A 14,698-nucleotide genomic window follows, 5' to 3' on the forward strand; every position below is an offset into this window, starting at 1 on the left:
TTTCTCTTAGAAAACAAGATTTACAAGAATAACAAATAACCTCTCTCACCCTAAATTAGGATTTATAGTGTGCAATGATGAGAGACTAGTATGCTATTTATGATAAAATCTAACATACTAATTAATGGACTTTTTCCACAAGGCTCATTACATAAGCTAACTTAATACACAAGCTAACTTAACAAATTAGGGTTTAAACACTAAAACCTAATTTAACATGCTAACAACCCTAGCATCTTAGACACCTGCATGCTAGATCCATCTTCGACTACAACATGCACATTTCGACACCAGCATGTGAACAACCTTCGACTTCATGCTTAACCCTGTCGGACTGTCGAACCAAGAAGCTACCCTTCGATCATACTAGAGTTCGATCTAATATCTCACAGTTGAAAAATATGATTGAGAAGTTATGGATCACTCAAGAATGTGTGAAGATACATTATGATAGTCAAAATTCCATTCATTAGGAAAATCATTAAGTGTATAATGAGAGAACAAATCACATTGACATTTGTTTGCACTTCATAACGAACATGATCGAGTCGAAGGAGATTGAGGTTCAGATGATGGTTTCGGAAGAGAATCTGATATATGTGTTTACCAAATCATTATCTAAATCAATATTTGAAGAGAGCAATAAGGTGATTGATGAGTACATTGACATCACCATCAGTTTCAAAGTCAAGGTGTGAAATTGTGGAGATTGACTCAAGAAACCTTATGAATAAATTTGCGAGAACGTAGCGTATTTGGATAAACACATTGTGTTTGGTGAAGACACAATGCCTCCTTCTTTTGTGTTCAACCTTTTTTTGGATAGAGAGTGAAAATGAGTATTTCCTAGAAAGAGAAACTTAGAGAGACAAATGAAAGGATTTTTAGCGTTTTAATACATTTGAAAGAATTATTTTTTGAAACTTATCTTATAATTTTGTGTAACAACTCTTACATTGTAGTAGATCAGAAAGTTGATCTCTCTCATAATAGATCGATTTGATCAAACTCGATAAACTTATTTTGTGTGTATTTTTATTTTTCTTCTTATTCTTGTAGATTTACTTACACTTGCTTGCTTACAAATTAATTTTGTTTGAAGTCTTTTAATTAACTCTCATTGTCTTTGTCTCACGTGTCATTTATTCTTAGAGCATAAATATAGGGGGTGGTATTTGCCACATGTACCACTTGTGTCATAATAGTATGGATAATTGAATGCAAATGGTGTAGTATTACATAACCACCATATCCAAATAATGCTACGGTGCTTTTCAATTTTTTAGTGTATATTGTGTGATTAGTGGGACCCATTTTAAGTTTTTAGATGGGTAGTATGGATATTTACAAATTTTAATTAGTGGTTTAAATAATTGAGAAGTGTGAAATAATATTTTATATTAAGTGGGGTCCATTTATACCACCAAATTGGGTGGTATGGATGTGGATGCTCTTAGTGTCTTTGACCTTGATATTTTGATTTCACAACACATACCAACAAATTAAATAGATTTAGTTGTTTAAGTGAACGGTTTTATGCTATTATTTGTTCTAACATTCTTTTTAAAGCTATTTATCACCTTTTCAACAATGCGTCTTTAATTATTTGTACATAACATAAGACATAGAAGCAAATGCCTTGAAGATGGCAACTTCACATATTCTGTCACATAATGGCCTCATGAACATTAAAGAAGAAAAGAATGATACCAATAGTTCTCCCTTAGACATGCTCATTGGTCCTTCAAAATGTTCTTTCTCCCACTCTTGCACCTATGCATGGGACCCAATTCATAATCTACAACATATAAATAGCTATGCATTAGACATCAACTTATAGAAACAGCCATATACACAACATCTTTAGTTCCATGGCTTCTGCATCAGGCTTGAAGCGCACGGAATCGATAAAAGACAACATGTCATCCGACGAATCGAAGCATAGTAGGTACCATATGAAGAGGTGCTTTGCCAAGTACCTTGAGAAAGGTAGAAGGATCATAAAAGTTCATGACTTGATGGAAGAAATGGAGCAAGTTATAAATGACCAGAGAGATAAGAATCAAATATTGGAAGGCAATCTTGGCTTCTTATTAAGTTGTACACAGGTTAAGTTTCTTCTAATTAATCTTTAGCGGCGCAGCTTGTTGCCCATTTATCTGCTATTTTTATATAATCTTGACGTAATATTTATAATATGACAGAAGAGTAATAATAATGTTTTAATGTGACTCATTGCAGGAAGCTATTGTTGATCCACCATATGTTGCTTTTGCTGTAAGGCAAGATCCTGGTGTTTGGGAATATGTAAAAGTGAGCTCTGAGAATCTTTCAGTTGAACCTATAACGTCCACCGATTACCTCAAATTCAAGGAAAGAATATACGACGAAAAATGGTATCTACATCTCATTTCACTTATAATTTTATAGTCTACAGTTTTCAACCTGTAACAAAATTTTATGGTTAACTTGGTTCTATGTTGCAGGGCGAACGATGAAAACGCGTTGGAAGCAGATTTTGGAGCATTTGATTTTCCTATTCCTAACTTAACCTTGCCTACTTCAATTGGAAATGGACTCCATTTTGTTTCAAAGTTCTTAACTTCGCGGTTTAGTGGCAAATTGGCGAAAACAAAACCTATATACAACTACTTATTATCGCTAACTCATCAAGGAGAAGTAAATACATTGAATAACTTCATTTTAATAATTCACACACACCGTACACCAGTTTTAGAAACACGTGATCGAACCAGAGAGACCTTGGTTGAACCAACTATGGTTCAAATCCGTTCAACTCCGGTTCGATCAGATTTAACTAGTCCATTCGTGGTACACACATTGTAAATTTGTAATGTAATTTTGGTTATTCATCGCTCTTTTTGTCGTATAAACTGACAGAGTCTAATGATAAACGATACGTTGAGCTCAGTTGCAAAGCTGCAGATGGCACTAACAGTGGCTGATGCATTCCTCTCAGCACTTCCATTAGATACTCCCTATCATGATTTTGAACCAAGGTAAACAAAGCTCTTTATACTGTTAAATTGAGCACTATATATCTTTGTGATTCGCTAATTCAATACGATTTTCATTCATAGGTTTAAGCAGTGGGGTTTTGAAAGAGGATGGGGAGATACTGCAGGAAGAGTGAAGGATACAATGAGAGCTTTGTCCGAAATACTCCAAGCTCCAGACCCGATAAACATGGAAAAGTTTTTCAGTCGAGTTCCTACGATATTCAATGTTGTGATCTTCTCTATTCATGGTTATTTTGGTCAAGCCGATGTTCTCGGCTTGCCAGATACCGGCGGGCAGGTAGCATTTCTAAACTTGAGTAGTCGCGTTACTTTTAGACGACACAAACTGATTTCAAAACTTTTTCTACAATCTTGAACAGGTAGTTTACATATTGGATCAAGTGAGAGCTTTGGAAGCAGAAATGCTACTTAGAATTAAGCATCAAGGCTTAAAAGTGAAGCCTCAAATTCTTGTGGTATGTTTCATGCAAAAGAATCATGATTCTCTATATATTATGATAACTTATATATAAAAGTGTTTGTTATTGACAATGATAGGTCACAAGGCTCATACCTGATGCACAAGGAACCAAATGCAATCAGGAATTGGAACCAATCATTGATACTCAACACTCGAAAATTCTACGTGTGCCTTTTCAGACAGATAAAGGAGTCCTGCGTCAATGGGTTTCTCGCTTCGACATTTATCCTTATCTTGAGAGGTTTACTCAGGTATATGCATATTTGCTATACGGATTTTTCAGAGTCTCACATTGAAGAAGATATAGCTTGAAAATGTGTTTATAACTAGACGCGTCCTAAGACTTTTTTCTCTTACGAATTTTCCGTTTGACTAGTTCTTTGGTTCATGTTATAGGATGCGACAACTAAGATTCTCAACATCATGGAAGGAAAACCAGATCTTGTTATAGGAAATTACACAGATGGGAATTTGGCAGCTTCTCTTATGGCTAGCAAACTTAAGATAACTCAGGTCACTATCCCTTTATTCAGGGCCGTCTTTTAGGGCGTGCAAAGACGGGCTATCGCACAGGGCCCAAAATTTGTCGCGGTTAAACCGTGGTTAAAAAGGGCCTCACAAATTATTTGACATGGTTAAACCGTGACAAAATATGGTCCTTATTTGTTTTTACACAATCAAATCATGGTAAACCTACACAGAGTCTCTGAAAACTTAAGACGACTCTGCTTTATTGAAACTTAAGATGACTTAGATGATACTATTGGAATTTAATTTCCTATTATTCAACTACAATTTTGTGACTTTAAAGGATGTTCTTTTTTCTGCATAAATTAATAAATGAGGTTGCTTGAAAACCAGGGAACTATAGCACATGCTTTAGAGAAGACTAAGTATGAAGATTCAGATGTCAAGTGGAAAGAATTAGACCCGAAGTATCACTTCTCGTGTCAGTTCATGGCCGATACGATTGCAATGAATGCATCCGATTTCATCATAACTAGCACATATCAGGAAATCGCTGGAAGGTTAGTCCCATTAGTTAAAAGGACAAAAATATTTTATTTCACAACCTTTCTGCATAAAGCACCGACACAAGACGAACATCTGACACGACACAGACACATCGACATTGATGAAAATTTGAAAAATGGAAGAAACTTAAAAGTATTTTTCCTTGCAGCAAGGATAAACCTGGACAATATGAAAGTCATGCAACATTTACACTCCCGGGGCTATGCCGAGTTGTTTCGGGGATAAATATATTCGATCCGAAGTTCAACATAGCTGCACCTGGAGCTGACCAATCAGTCTATTTTCCTTACACAGAGAAAGACAAAAGACTCACTCAGTTTCATCCTGCCATTGAAGACTTACTATATAGTAAAGTGGATAACAAAGATCATATGTAAGTCACAAAGTTTGCGATTCTTTTGTCGAATATTTTACAAAATGGTTAATTTTCGATAAAATTATTGTTATGGAAACAGTGGATATCTAGAAAACAAAAGACTACCTATTATCTTCTCAATGGCGAGACTCGATGTTGTAAAGAACATAACCGGTTTAGTCGAATGGTATGGAAAGAACAAGAGATTGAGAAGCCTAGTGAACCTTGTCATAGTTGGAGGCTTCTTTGATCCTCTGAAATCAAAAGATAGAGAAGAAATGGCAGAAATAAGAAAAATGCACGATTTAATCGAGAAGTACCAGCTGAAGGGACAATTTAGATGGATTGTTGCGCAGACCGATAGACATCGCAATGGAGAGCTTTATCGCTTCATTGCTGACACAAAAGGAGCTTTTGTGCAGCCTGCTTTGTATGAAGCATTCGGTCTAACTGTCATCGAAGCAATGAACTGCGGTTTGCCTACTTTCGCTACTAACCATGGAGGTCCAGCAGAAATTATCGTGGACAGCGTTTCCGGTTTCCATATTGATCCGCTCAACGGAGACGAATCAAGCAACAAAATAGCCGATTTCTTTGAAAAATGTAAAGTGGATTCGACTCATTGGAACATGATTTCTGCGGCGGGATTGCAGCGCATTAACGAACGGTACGTAAAAAAAACACTAACTATAACTATTATTTAACATTTGCAACAATGAGTTAAGAATCAAGATTGCTTGGTTTGTTTTGTAGCTATACATGGAAGATCTATGCAAACAAGTTGTTGAATATGGGAAGCCTTTATACATTTTGGAGGACAGTGAATAACGATTCGAAAAAAGCAAAACAAAGATACATTTGGATGTTCTATAACCTTATGTTTAAGAATTTGGTCAGTAATATACCTGTTCTAAGAGAAGAACCTCAACAACCAGTGCCAAACTCCAAGCAGCAAAGTCTCAAAAAACAAGGAACAAGCAGGTATGTCAAACAAGCAATAAAGAAAATTTCGACAAAATAAAATCAAAAGTTACTAAAACATCGATTTTGTTTCACTAGAAAATTTTCTCTATCAGAAGTTTATGCCGTTTGTTTTGCTGCAGCAGGCGTTCGAAGTCCAGATCACAGAGTTAAGATCGAACTATGCAAGTTAATGTAACTTATTTTCGGACGTGCGAAAACTAGTCGGGAAAATCTTACTCACACTGTTAATTCATCATTACAAATAAATTGTGTATCTGTTACAAAATGACTAATGTTTCTATGTTATCAATAAAATGCTTTGTAGTAATTTCTAATGGCGGAGGAAAATCGAACGTATAAAACTATAAATACTCGTTGTTTAAAGATAAATCATCCACATGGTACTATTGTAGGATCCAATGTTGAGGATATTTCCCTGTCACACATTTCAGGACCAATATTTATCGGTGTTTCGCCCTGCAAGATTGACATGAACAACTTAGTCGGTAGAAAATACGAATAAAAAACATCGATTTCTTTAAATTTTTGCAATGGAAAAAATACCTTAACAATGTTCCTAAAGTAAGTGATGTTGTAATTTCCGGTTGGAAATAAAACTTCAATAAGATCTGCTAATACCAATTGAGGTTGCGCGACTGCTCCATTGTACCAGTCTTAACATGCAGAAAATTACACAAAAGTTAAGCATATTTCACTAGAAAATCATAAAAGGCTAGCGTGTTTCGATGCTGAGACGTACCAAGAGCCGTAGTTTGAATCCGTTTGTCATATCTCCATAGGCTTGTGTTTGTTAGAAAGGAAAAACAAGAACGGTCTTCGACGTTTAGATTTTGGATAAACGTTGATAACGTGTAGTTGAGTGGATCAGAAGTTAATGTTTCATCAATCACTACTTCCACAGTCTACATCATCAGAAAAACTAACTGTTAACAAATTCGATACTACTATTAACTTTCTTAATTCACGTGATTTAGTCGAAACGAGTGTTATATTTTGAACTCACACATAGAATGGCATGCAATTCTTCTAAGTCATCAGGATCAGAAACATTGTAAGTGTTCTTGTTGGCATCCAAAATCTCGCCTCCCGAATCTTCGACATACTGTTCGCAATTTTTCAAATCAAAATATAGATATAGACCAGAATCACATATTTCTCTAACAGATAGCTATGGTTTCATTTCATACCTTCAAATAATATGCTTCCTTTGTAAAAGACCAAACACCCTGCAAAGTTACATGATACTAAGTTACAACTCATTTTGTTTCGATAAGCAAAAGCCGAAAAAACTGAAGAGGATACATACATTGTTATATTTCATCCAAGCTACAGTTGGCTTGAATGAAGTTCGAGATTTTGCGATTTCGGCCAAGCACAAATAGTTCTCCTTAACCTATTCAGTAACAAGCCATTTCTCAGTAACATAAATTAGAAAATCTCGATGTAGCGGTAATATAGTTAATAGTTATGCCATTGAATGATCGGTGTTCGATCTTACTGTAGTATAGACTTGATTGGCTCTAGCTTCAACATTTGCAAAAGCTCCTATGAACTTAATCCATTCTGCTCTCTGTCAAAGTGAATGCATCTTACATAAGTTATCTAAGCATTTCCTTAAGACCTGTTTGGATCGACTTATTTTCTAGAGAGTAAAATTAAGTTGCTTACTTGCAAAGGGGTATCCTCCGAAAAAGGAACTGTAGTTGCGAAATTGCAAGCTGAATGTTGATCAGTGTCACTAAAGAAGTGCGCAGAAAACTGCGAAATCATTTGATAATCACTTTTGTTCAACATTTCAATCTGTCCTTCTTTATACAATTTCAACACACACGGTGAAGCCACAGTGTCCGACGTTACGCCTTTCAAGCTCTCTAGTAAGCCTAAATGCTGCTCAAGCCAATAACAAGAACAAATATAAGAACTAACACAACAACTTCAGGTTTGAGCTAAGGGTCGAATCGAAGCCAAAACAAAAAAAATGTAAACATAACAACAATTTATAGTAATATATAAAATTTCACTAGTAGGAGTTTCTTACCTCTAAAAAGGAAACTTGAGTTCCAAATCATAGATTCAAAAGAAGGAAAAAAAAAATGTTAGCCACAACAAATGTGAAAGAAATATATTAAGAAGAGTACAAGGGGCACTCCAACCCGCTCAGCGTCCCAGAGGACTCTAATAAGACATTCGTAACACTACGAATAAAAAGAATCACAAAAATTGAAATGCGAAATCACTAGTTTTAGTATAGTATACCAGGAAAAGAATCTGTATCAACAGAAAAATTCGACAACGGTATGACAAATGATTTGATTCTCGAAGTGCAATACTTAGTCCTTGATGCAATCCTTGAGTTATTCTACCAATGAGAGGAATTCATAGAAACACATCTTAGCAAACTTGCAAAAAATTAGTGGAAACAAAGTTCAACAAAGATTGAAAGTTAAGTACCTGAAGAAGAAGATAGCTCTGGCCATCAACAGCATTCTTAATAACTTTGAAAGTTTGGCCATAGTAAATATGAAAATTCACAGCATCTTCCACCTTTGAAATATTTCCAACTTTCACTGTACTGGATGAAGCTCCATCAACACTTCCATAGCTAAAAAACCAAACCAATGCTAACAAAAACAAGCCTTGAAACCAAGAACAAATAGCTGAATCCATAACCATACCCTTAACCAGAATAAATTATGAAAAAAAAGTGATATAAATTTAGCTAATTATATATATACTATGTTAGCTCATTCTTATTATTTTTTTAAGATACATAATTAAAAAGCTATTTAGCTTTTTAAGCAATTATCTGCAGCTTAACTGCACCAATTAGTTATATTTGTGTGCAGCTTTTTGCAAATAAATGGATTGAAAAATGTGAAAAAATCATGAGAAGTGTATGAATGAATGAATGAATTGTTGGCATGTAGCTAGGTGTAGGTAGTGGGGTGAGTATAGTGTATACTTTTTTGTATTATTTAATTTGAATTTAACAAAGAAGATGAAACAGTGAGTGACCCGTGAACTTATGTTTGGATTATTTTTGTCATCTTTATATCATTTTTACTTTTTTATCTCATTTTTTTCTATTAATTCATAAGTTGTTACATCTTATTGTTTTGTCACTTTGTGTGATTTGATACTCTGATGAATGTGAGTGATCCACTACTCATCATAATACATGTGATGTGCACTCACCTTAGTTCAACCACTACAAAATTCAAATTCATCTATTATTACATTCACATTCATCTATTGAACAAATTGTCATATGACATGTTCGGGAAAATGGATTACCAAAGGATCACATAGATTTCTCTTAAAAAATTCATGTATATTATTGTTTAGCCTTAAAATATCTCTTGTGGTAAAATTTGAAGATTTTTCTTTTTTGAGTTATAAAAGTTTGATTATTTTCATTTTTGCCGCTTCCTTTTATTATGTGTTAGGTGCGGGACGAGGGTTTGGTGCAATTTCGAAAGGTGAATCATACATATTCAAAGTTTTTTTTTTTTTAAGGATAGGAGTCTTCTAAGGAAAAAATTAGAGTGACAAAGAGAATATTTATGAATTTGTTATCTTAAGAATTGAAAGATTTTTATAGGTTTTTTAAAGATTGAAAAATACTTTCATGTTCATTGAAATGGAGTGGTTCATACATTTAAAGGCGGGGGATTGAATCACAAATAAGTAAAAAAATAAGAAGTATTTTATGTATTTGTTGAACTAATTTATTGTAACTAATTTGCAATATGTTATTGAGACTCTTGATTGATAGTGGACCAGAGAGTTCCTATCTTTCTTAGAGTATATTATTTCAGATTGAACTAGGTAAATAATTTTCTATGTATTAATTTTCTACTTTTATCTTTATTCTTGTTAGCTTGTGGTTTTGCATTGTTTAAATTGGTAGATTGTTGTTGAATGAGACTTTTTTAATGTAGTTTCTTTTATTCTTTGTCCCACACATTATTGTTCTTTGTTCGTTTGAAACCTTCATTTCACAACAAGTGACACCCATCGTGGGGCAAAATGATTGAAGTTTACAAGTAAGCATCATGAGTTTTAAATGAATTATCGAAAAGGTTTCTAGAGAAAATGATTTTAGGTTGTGAAAAATAAGAATGCAAGCAATCTTGATTCAACAAAAGTATGCAAAAGTATTGAAAGGTAAGACATTGATGTCGGTAAGTCTAACACAAATGGAGAAGACCAAGATGACTGATAAGGTTAAGAGTGTCATTATCTTATGCCTCGATGGAATTCACAATGAAGAAAACCACACAAACATGCGACTCAACAATGGGCTGTGGCTCAAAACGAGCATCTAAGTTTACTTGATCCATATCTAAAATTTCTGTGGCAGAGGATCCCCAGAGTTTCCAGTAATACTAAAAAAATAGGTTTGAGACGCTCCTAAGTCCATCTCAAGGGTAGAAATTCTTCTGTGTTGATGTGAAATTTAAACTTTAGATGACTCATTAATGATACATCAGATAGTTTATTTGGTGTTTTCATCCATTGAAACCGTTTTAAATATATTTGCAACCAATTATTAGGAATCTGACATTCATAACTCTCACTCTCTCGCCTACTCCAAATGACACTGACAACTCTATATAACCTAAGGGTTTGGTGTCAAAGCTGTCAAACCCTTAAAGAAATCCACCACAATATGGTTTTAGGTGATGCTTGAGCCTCATGAAACTAAATATATTTGAATATATGATGTCATTGGAACATACCTGATTGAATAGTATACGACAACCATCAAACCTATCCATCGTGCCCAAATGGGAATTGATGGTTTGACACCCCATTGATTACTTCCTCGTCATAGAAAGATATAAGCGACATGCTTCTTTTTTGTTTATTTTTGGATTTGGTTCGTCTCCGATATGGAGTCTTCTCTTTACTTCCTAGGAAGAACACATTACTTATTGTGGGTTAATAAGACCCTGCAAAGATGACAAATGTGCCACTTAAATGACCATGATTCACTGATTTGTGTTTTGTCTGGGTGTTAATAGGAAAATCCACCAAGAGGTACAAATTTATTTTGTAACACAAGCCATTATGTGAAAATCGTTCTACTGATTGAACATCGCACCATTGAGTGTGGGTTTCGAAAGCGAAAAATTTGATTTCTTTGCCTTTCTCCATCTCAACCATATTGCATGGTCATTATGGGTTTGGATCCACTTTGTTTGTCCTTGTATATTTTCTTAGGAGGTTCATTAAGAAACCATTAATGTTTCCCTTAGATAATCATTCTCTGAAATTATGTGAAAATCGTTCTACTAGTTGAACATCGCACCATTGAGTGTGGGTTTCGAAAGCAAAAAAAATTGGTTTCTTTGCCTTTCTCCATCTCGACCGTATTGCATGGTCATTATGGGTTTGGATCCACTTTGTTTGTCCTTGTATATTTTCTTAGGAGGTTCATTAAGAAATCATTAATGTTTCCTTTAGATAATCATTCTCTGACATGTACACTACCAGAATTTGCCATTGAAATGGAGTAAAGTGGAAACATTAGAGGACACTTCCCACAAATGATTCCAAATGATCTATAAGTACCTTTATGACTCACGTGCTGAAAATAAATGAGGGATTTAAAGAAGAACTATGGTTCAATCTTTTGCTCTAGTCTGGTGGTGGATGATGTACCTACAAACACTATGATACTCAAGTTAGTGACATCCATAAATGTTAGGGTTTTAGGTTAGAATGTTGTGTGCCTGAGATTGATTGTCCCTTTAGATTTTATAGTAGAGTATTAAGGGTTAAGGCCCTAAAACCTTATTCAAGGGACATATGTGTTAAAGAGCAGTTATCAATAAATTATATGGTCTTGTTATCTAATGACCCATGATTAGCGCTGTTAAAAAAAACTATGAATTGAACCAAACCATCAAACTGAACCGAACTGAAGTTAAAATAACCGAACCATTAAGTTTTGTTAGTGAACCGAACTATTATTTTACTAACAGTTCTAGAACCAAAGCAAATGGAAAATAACCAAAGCTAACAAAACCGAACCATTGTTTTTAGGCTTAATTGCAACGTTGGTCCCCCTATTTTGTCTTTTTCTCGATTTTAGTCCCCTCATTTTTAAAACCACGATTTTGGTCCCCCTTTTGAATTTTCTATTGAAAAAGATACAGGAATAGAGACTAATTTTGCAGAAAAAGGCAAAATAGGGGGACGAAAATTGCACAGAAAACTTAAAAAAAGGACTAAAATAGTGATTTTTAAAATAGAGGGATCAAAATCAAGAAAAAGACAAAATAGGGGGACTAAAGTTGCAATTAAGCCTTGTTTTTTAAAGTTTAAATTTCTAAAACTTGACTAGTGTATAACCTCAATGTATCCACTGTATAGAAATGGGATTGATGCATTGTTATACTTTTGATATATAACAATAATGTATGTTTATAAGTTACTTGAATTATAGTTTCTTATTTCCCACCAAATATTGGATGAAAATGGTAAGAATCAGTATGAGTAACTTATTATACACACATATAACTCATTACACACACACACATATATATATATATATATATATATATATATATATATATATATATATATATATATATATATATATATATATATATATAAACACCAAATAATCTTATTTATTTATACAAAGTAGCAAATAGATCAATTAGCCATTATATTCCGCAGAAAACAAAAATTGGAGAAACTTGTTGAAATTGAATCGAGCCTATTTTGTATGCATGTAATATTTTGTTAAGTTAATAACATATCAGGAGGGAATCAATTCCTTCCCCTAAAAAAATAAAATCAATTTTTATATAAAAAAACTAAAAACAAGTTTAAAATGAATTTTATTGAAAAATAGTATTAAAAAACAGTTGGATTCTTTAACATATAGTTCGATTCGGAAAAAAAACTATCTCCTAACGGTTTGGTACGGTTCGGAATTTCGAACTGGTATACAAAACCATATATTTGGTTCAGTTCGGTTCAGATGCTTTTTTTATGATTCAATTTGGTTTGGTTTTTTGGCCGAACTGTACCGTGAACAGCCCTACCCATGATGGCTTGGCTGGGAAACTATGATATGGTATGCCTCTAGGTTGCTCCTAGCTTAGGCTCTAGCTTCAATTGGGATATTTAGTCTTAGTTTTTGCTGTTGGCATATCGTTATGTTTAAAAAATGTTTTTGTGCATAACACTTCATTTTGACCAAGTAAATCATGTGTGAAATGATTCATTTGGGATTTGGGACTTTATATTTAGGTGGATTGATTCACACCCTTGGCGTGAATTAATTCCCAATAAGTTGGATTCGTCCCAAATTCGGTGAATCAAGTCATGGTTTGGCTCGTGCAAATCAAATCACACATTAATTTGAATCGATTTGTACCATTTAGTTTCACAACTAATTTGGTGAGTCGAATCATGATTTTGGTGAATTGACTCGCATGAATCGATTCATATATACATACATTCAGGTTTTTCAAAAGATCAGACAAATGAGTCGAATTATTTAATCTTTTGAATCGATTCAATTCTTCAATGAATCGAATCATTCATTCAAGTGAATTAAATTCCTTTATTAAAAACCAATTTTTTATTTTCATTTAATCTATCGAATAATTTAATATTTTAATACTGTTTTCACATGTTTTATGTGCCTATTGAGGTAATCTATATAAATATTTAATAGTCATTATTTCATTCAAGAATTTAGAAAACACATTATCTCAAACTCACCCGTGCAAAACATCAAAAACACTTTCTAGTATTTCATAGTAGGGATTTCATATTTAGGGATTTCAAGTTGTGATTGTCTCACTAGATTAATGAACATATTATTTATTCTAAATATAAAGGAGATCAAGGTGCTAATGCTCTAAAGCAAAAGAAGTTTAGATTTATTTCCTCCTAAGTGGGGGAGTTTCTTTCAAGAATTATTTCAAGGTTTCAAGGGAGCTAATCAAGTATAATTCTGATGACAAATATTGTTGTATTAATAGAAATTTGAAGGAATTGAGTACTGGGTTTAAGATTTGAATTTTTTGTAAGGTTGAAGAGTTTACTGGTAGAGTAAAGTAGTTTCACTTTTGTTTATTGGTAGCAAATTTGTTTCACTTTTGTAGTTTTTTCTTGTAATTACAACGTAATTTTATACATCGTAATCAACACACATTTGATGATTAATTATAAAGGATTGAAGGAAACTCCCGTGCTAGGAAAATAAGGAGTCTAACCAATATAAATAGACGATGTACCTCTCTATGTATCTAACTAGAGTAAACTGTCGTGCGAGGACGACATTAAGTTTGTGTTGGCTGAGCAATTGGATATGTTTAACAAGCTGATTCTTGATCATGAAAATATTAAGGTAAAAATCGATGATGAAGATCAAACGTTGTTGTTGTTGTGTGCTTTGCCTAGAATACATGCTCACTTCAAAGAAACTTTATTGTATGGAAGGGAGTCCCTGACCTTGAAGAAGTTCAATCAGCCTTGTATTCTAAGGACATGAACAAACAAAAGGAGCATAAACCTTCGACGGTTGGTGAAGGTTTGTCCGTTAAGGGAAAATTCTCGCGAAAGGATGATAAGTTCGACAAGAAGAAAGGTAAAAGTCAGTAGAAGTCTTACAGTGGCGAAGCATCTGGTATTCGATGCTATCATTGTAAGAAGGAGGGTCACATAAGAAAGGTGTGTCCTGAACTCATAAAGATCATGGAGGTAAGGATAATGGCAACACAACCATTGTTCAAGATGATTTCGACTCATATGATGTTCTTGTGGTTTCGAGCAGTGACTCTAGTAAGGAGTGGA

General features: G+C 33.9%; 2 protein-coding genes across 3 annotated transcripts; one reads left to right on the forward strand and one right to left on the reverse strand.

The window, feature by feature from the left end:
* Positions 1-1,804: 1,804 nt before the first annotated feature.
* On the forward strand, positions 1,805-6,182 carry LOC131662093 (sucrose synthase 5-like). 2 transcript variants are annotated; one of them, XM_058931785.1, is made up of 13 exons: positions 1,805-2,108; positions 2,242-2,396; positions 2,487-2,679; positions 2,902-3,020; positions 3,102-3,318; positions 3,401-3,496; positions 3,579-3,752; positions 3,898-4,014; positions 4,363-4,529; positions 4,685-4,909; positions 4,992-5,558; positions 5,645-5,872; positions 5,995-6,182. In XM_058931785.1, the coding sequence occupies exons 1-13, from the start codon at positions 1,872-1,874 to the stop codon at positions 6,023-6,025; spliced, it is 2,526 nt and encodes an 841-aa protein (XP_058787768.1). In that variant the 5' UTR covers positions 1,805-1,871; the 3' UTR covers positions 6,026-6,182. The 2 variants fall into 2 exon arrangements, with proteins under 2 accessions (XP_058787768.1, XP_058787769.1); XM_058931786.1 differs by having other exon boundaries at positions 1,806-2,108; positions 5,998-6,182.
* LOC131662094 (uncharacterized) lies at positions 6,065-8,773 on the reverse strand. The gene is made up of 10 exons (XM_058931787.1): positions 8,327-8,773; positions 8,132-8,234; positions 7,544-7,762; positions 7,374-7,445; positions 7,182-7,268; positions 7,063-7,101; positions 6,879-6,977; positions 6,615-6,777; positions 6,419-6,528; positions 6,065-6,331 (listed from the first exon to the last, which is right to left on the reverse strand). The coding sequence occupies exons 1-10, from the start codon at positions 8,386-8,388 to the stop codon at positions 6,245-6,247; spliced, it is 1,041 nt and encodes a 346-aa protein (XP_058787770.1). The 5' UTR covers positions 8,389-8,773; the 3' UTR covers positions 6,065-6,244.
* Between the last annotated feature and the right edge of the window lie 5,925 nt (positions 8,774-14,698).

This window comes from Vicia villosa, linkage group LG3, assembly GCF_029867415.1.
Source record: "Vicia villosa cultivar HV-30 ecotype Madison, WI linkage group LG3, Vvil1.0, whole genome shotgun sequence".
NCBI classification, from domain to species: Eukaryota; Viridiplantae; Streptophyta; class Magnoliopsida; order Fabales; family Fabaceae; genus Vicia; species Vicia villosa.

What these genes read in the sequence shown, in the direction of transcription:
- LOC131662093 (XM_058931785.1), top strand. Translation starts at nt 1,872, where the DNA reads ATGGCTTCTGCATCAGGCTTGAAGCGCACGGAATCGATAAAAGACAAC. An exon ending in TCTTATTAAGTTGTACACAG is followed by an intron (nt 2,109 to 2,241) that starts GTTAAGTTTCTT and finishes GACTCATTGCAG; the next exon opens with GAAGCTATTGTTGATCCACC. An exon ending in GCAAACTTAAGATAACTCAG is followed by an intron (nt 4,015 to 4,362) that starts GTCACTATCCCT and finishes CTTGAAAACCAG; the next exon opens with GGAACTATAGCACATGCTTT.
- LOC131662094 (XM_058931787.1), bottom strand. Translation starts at nt 8,388, where the DNA reads ATGGCCAAACTTTCAAAGTTATTAAGAATGCTGTTGATGGCCAGAGCT. An exon ending in AGAGCTATCTTCTTCTTCAG is followed by an intron (nt 8,235 to 8,326) that starts GTACTTAACTTT and finishes TCTCATTGGTAG; the next exon opens with AATAACTCAAGGATTGCATC. An exon ending in CGGAGGATACCCCTTTGCAA is followed by an intron (nt 7,446 to 7,543) that starts GTAAGCAACTTA and finishes TCACTTTGACAG; the next exon opens with AGAGCAGAATGGATTAAGTT.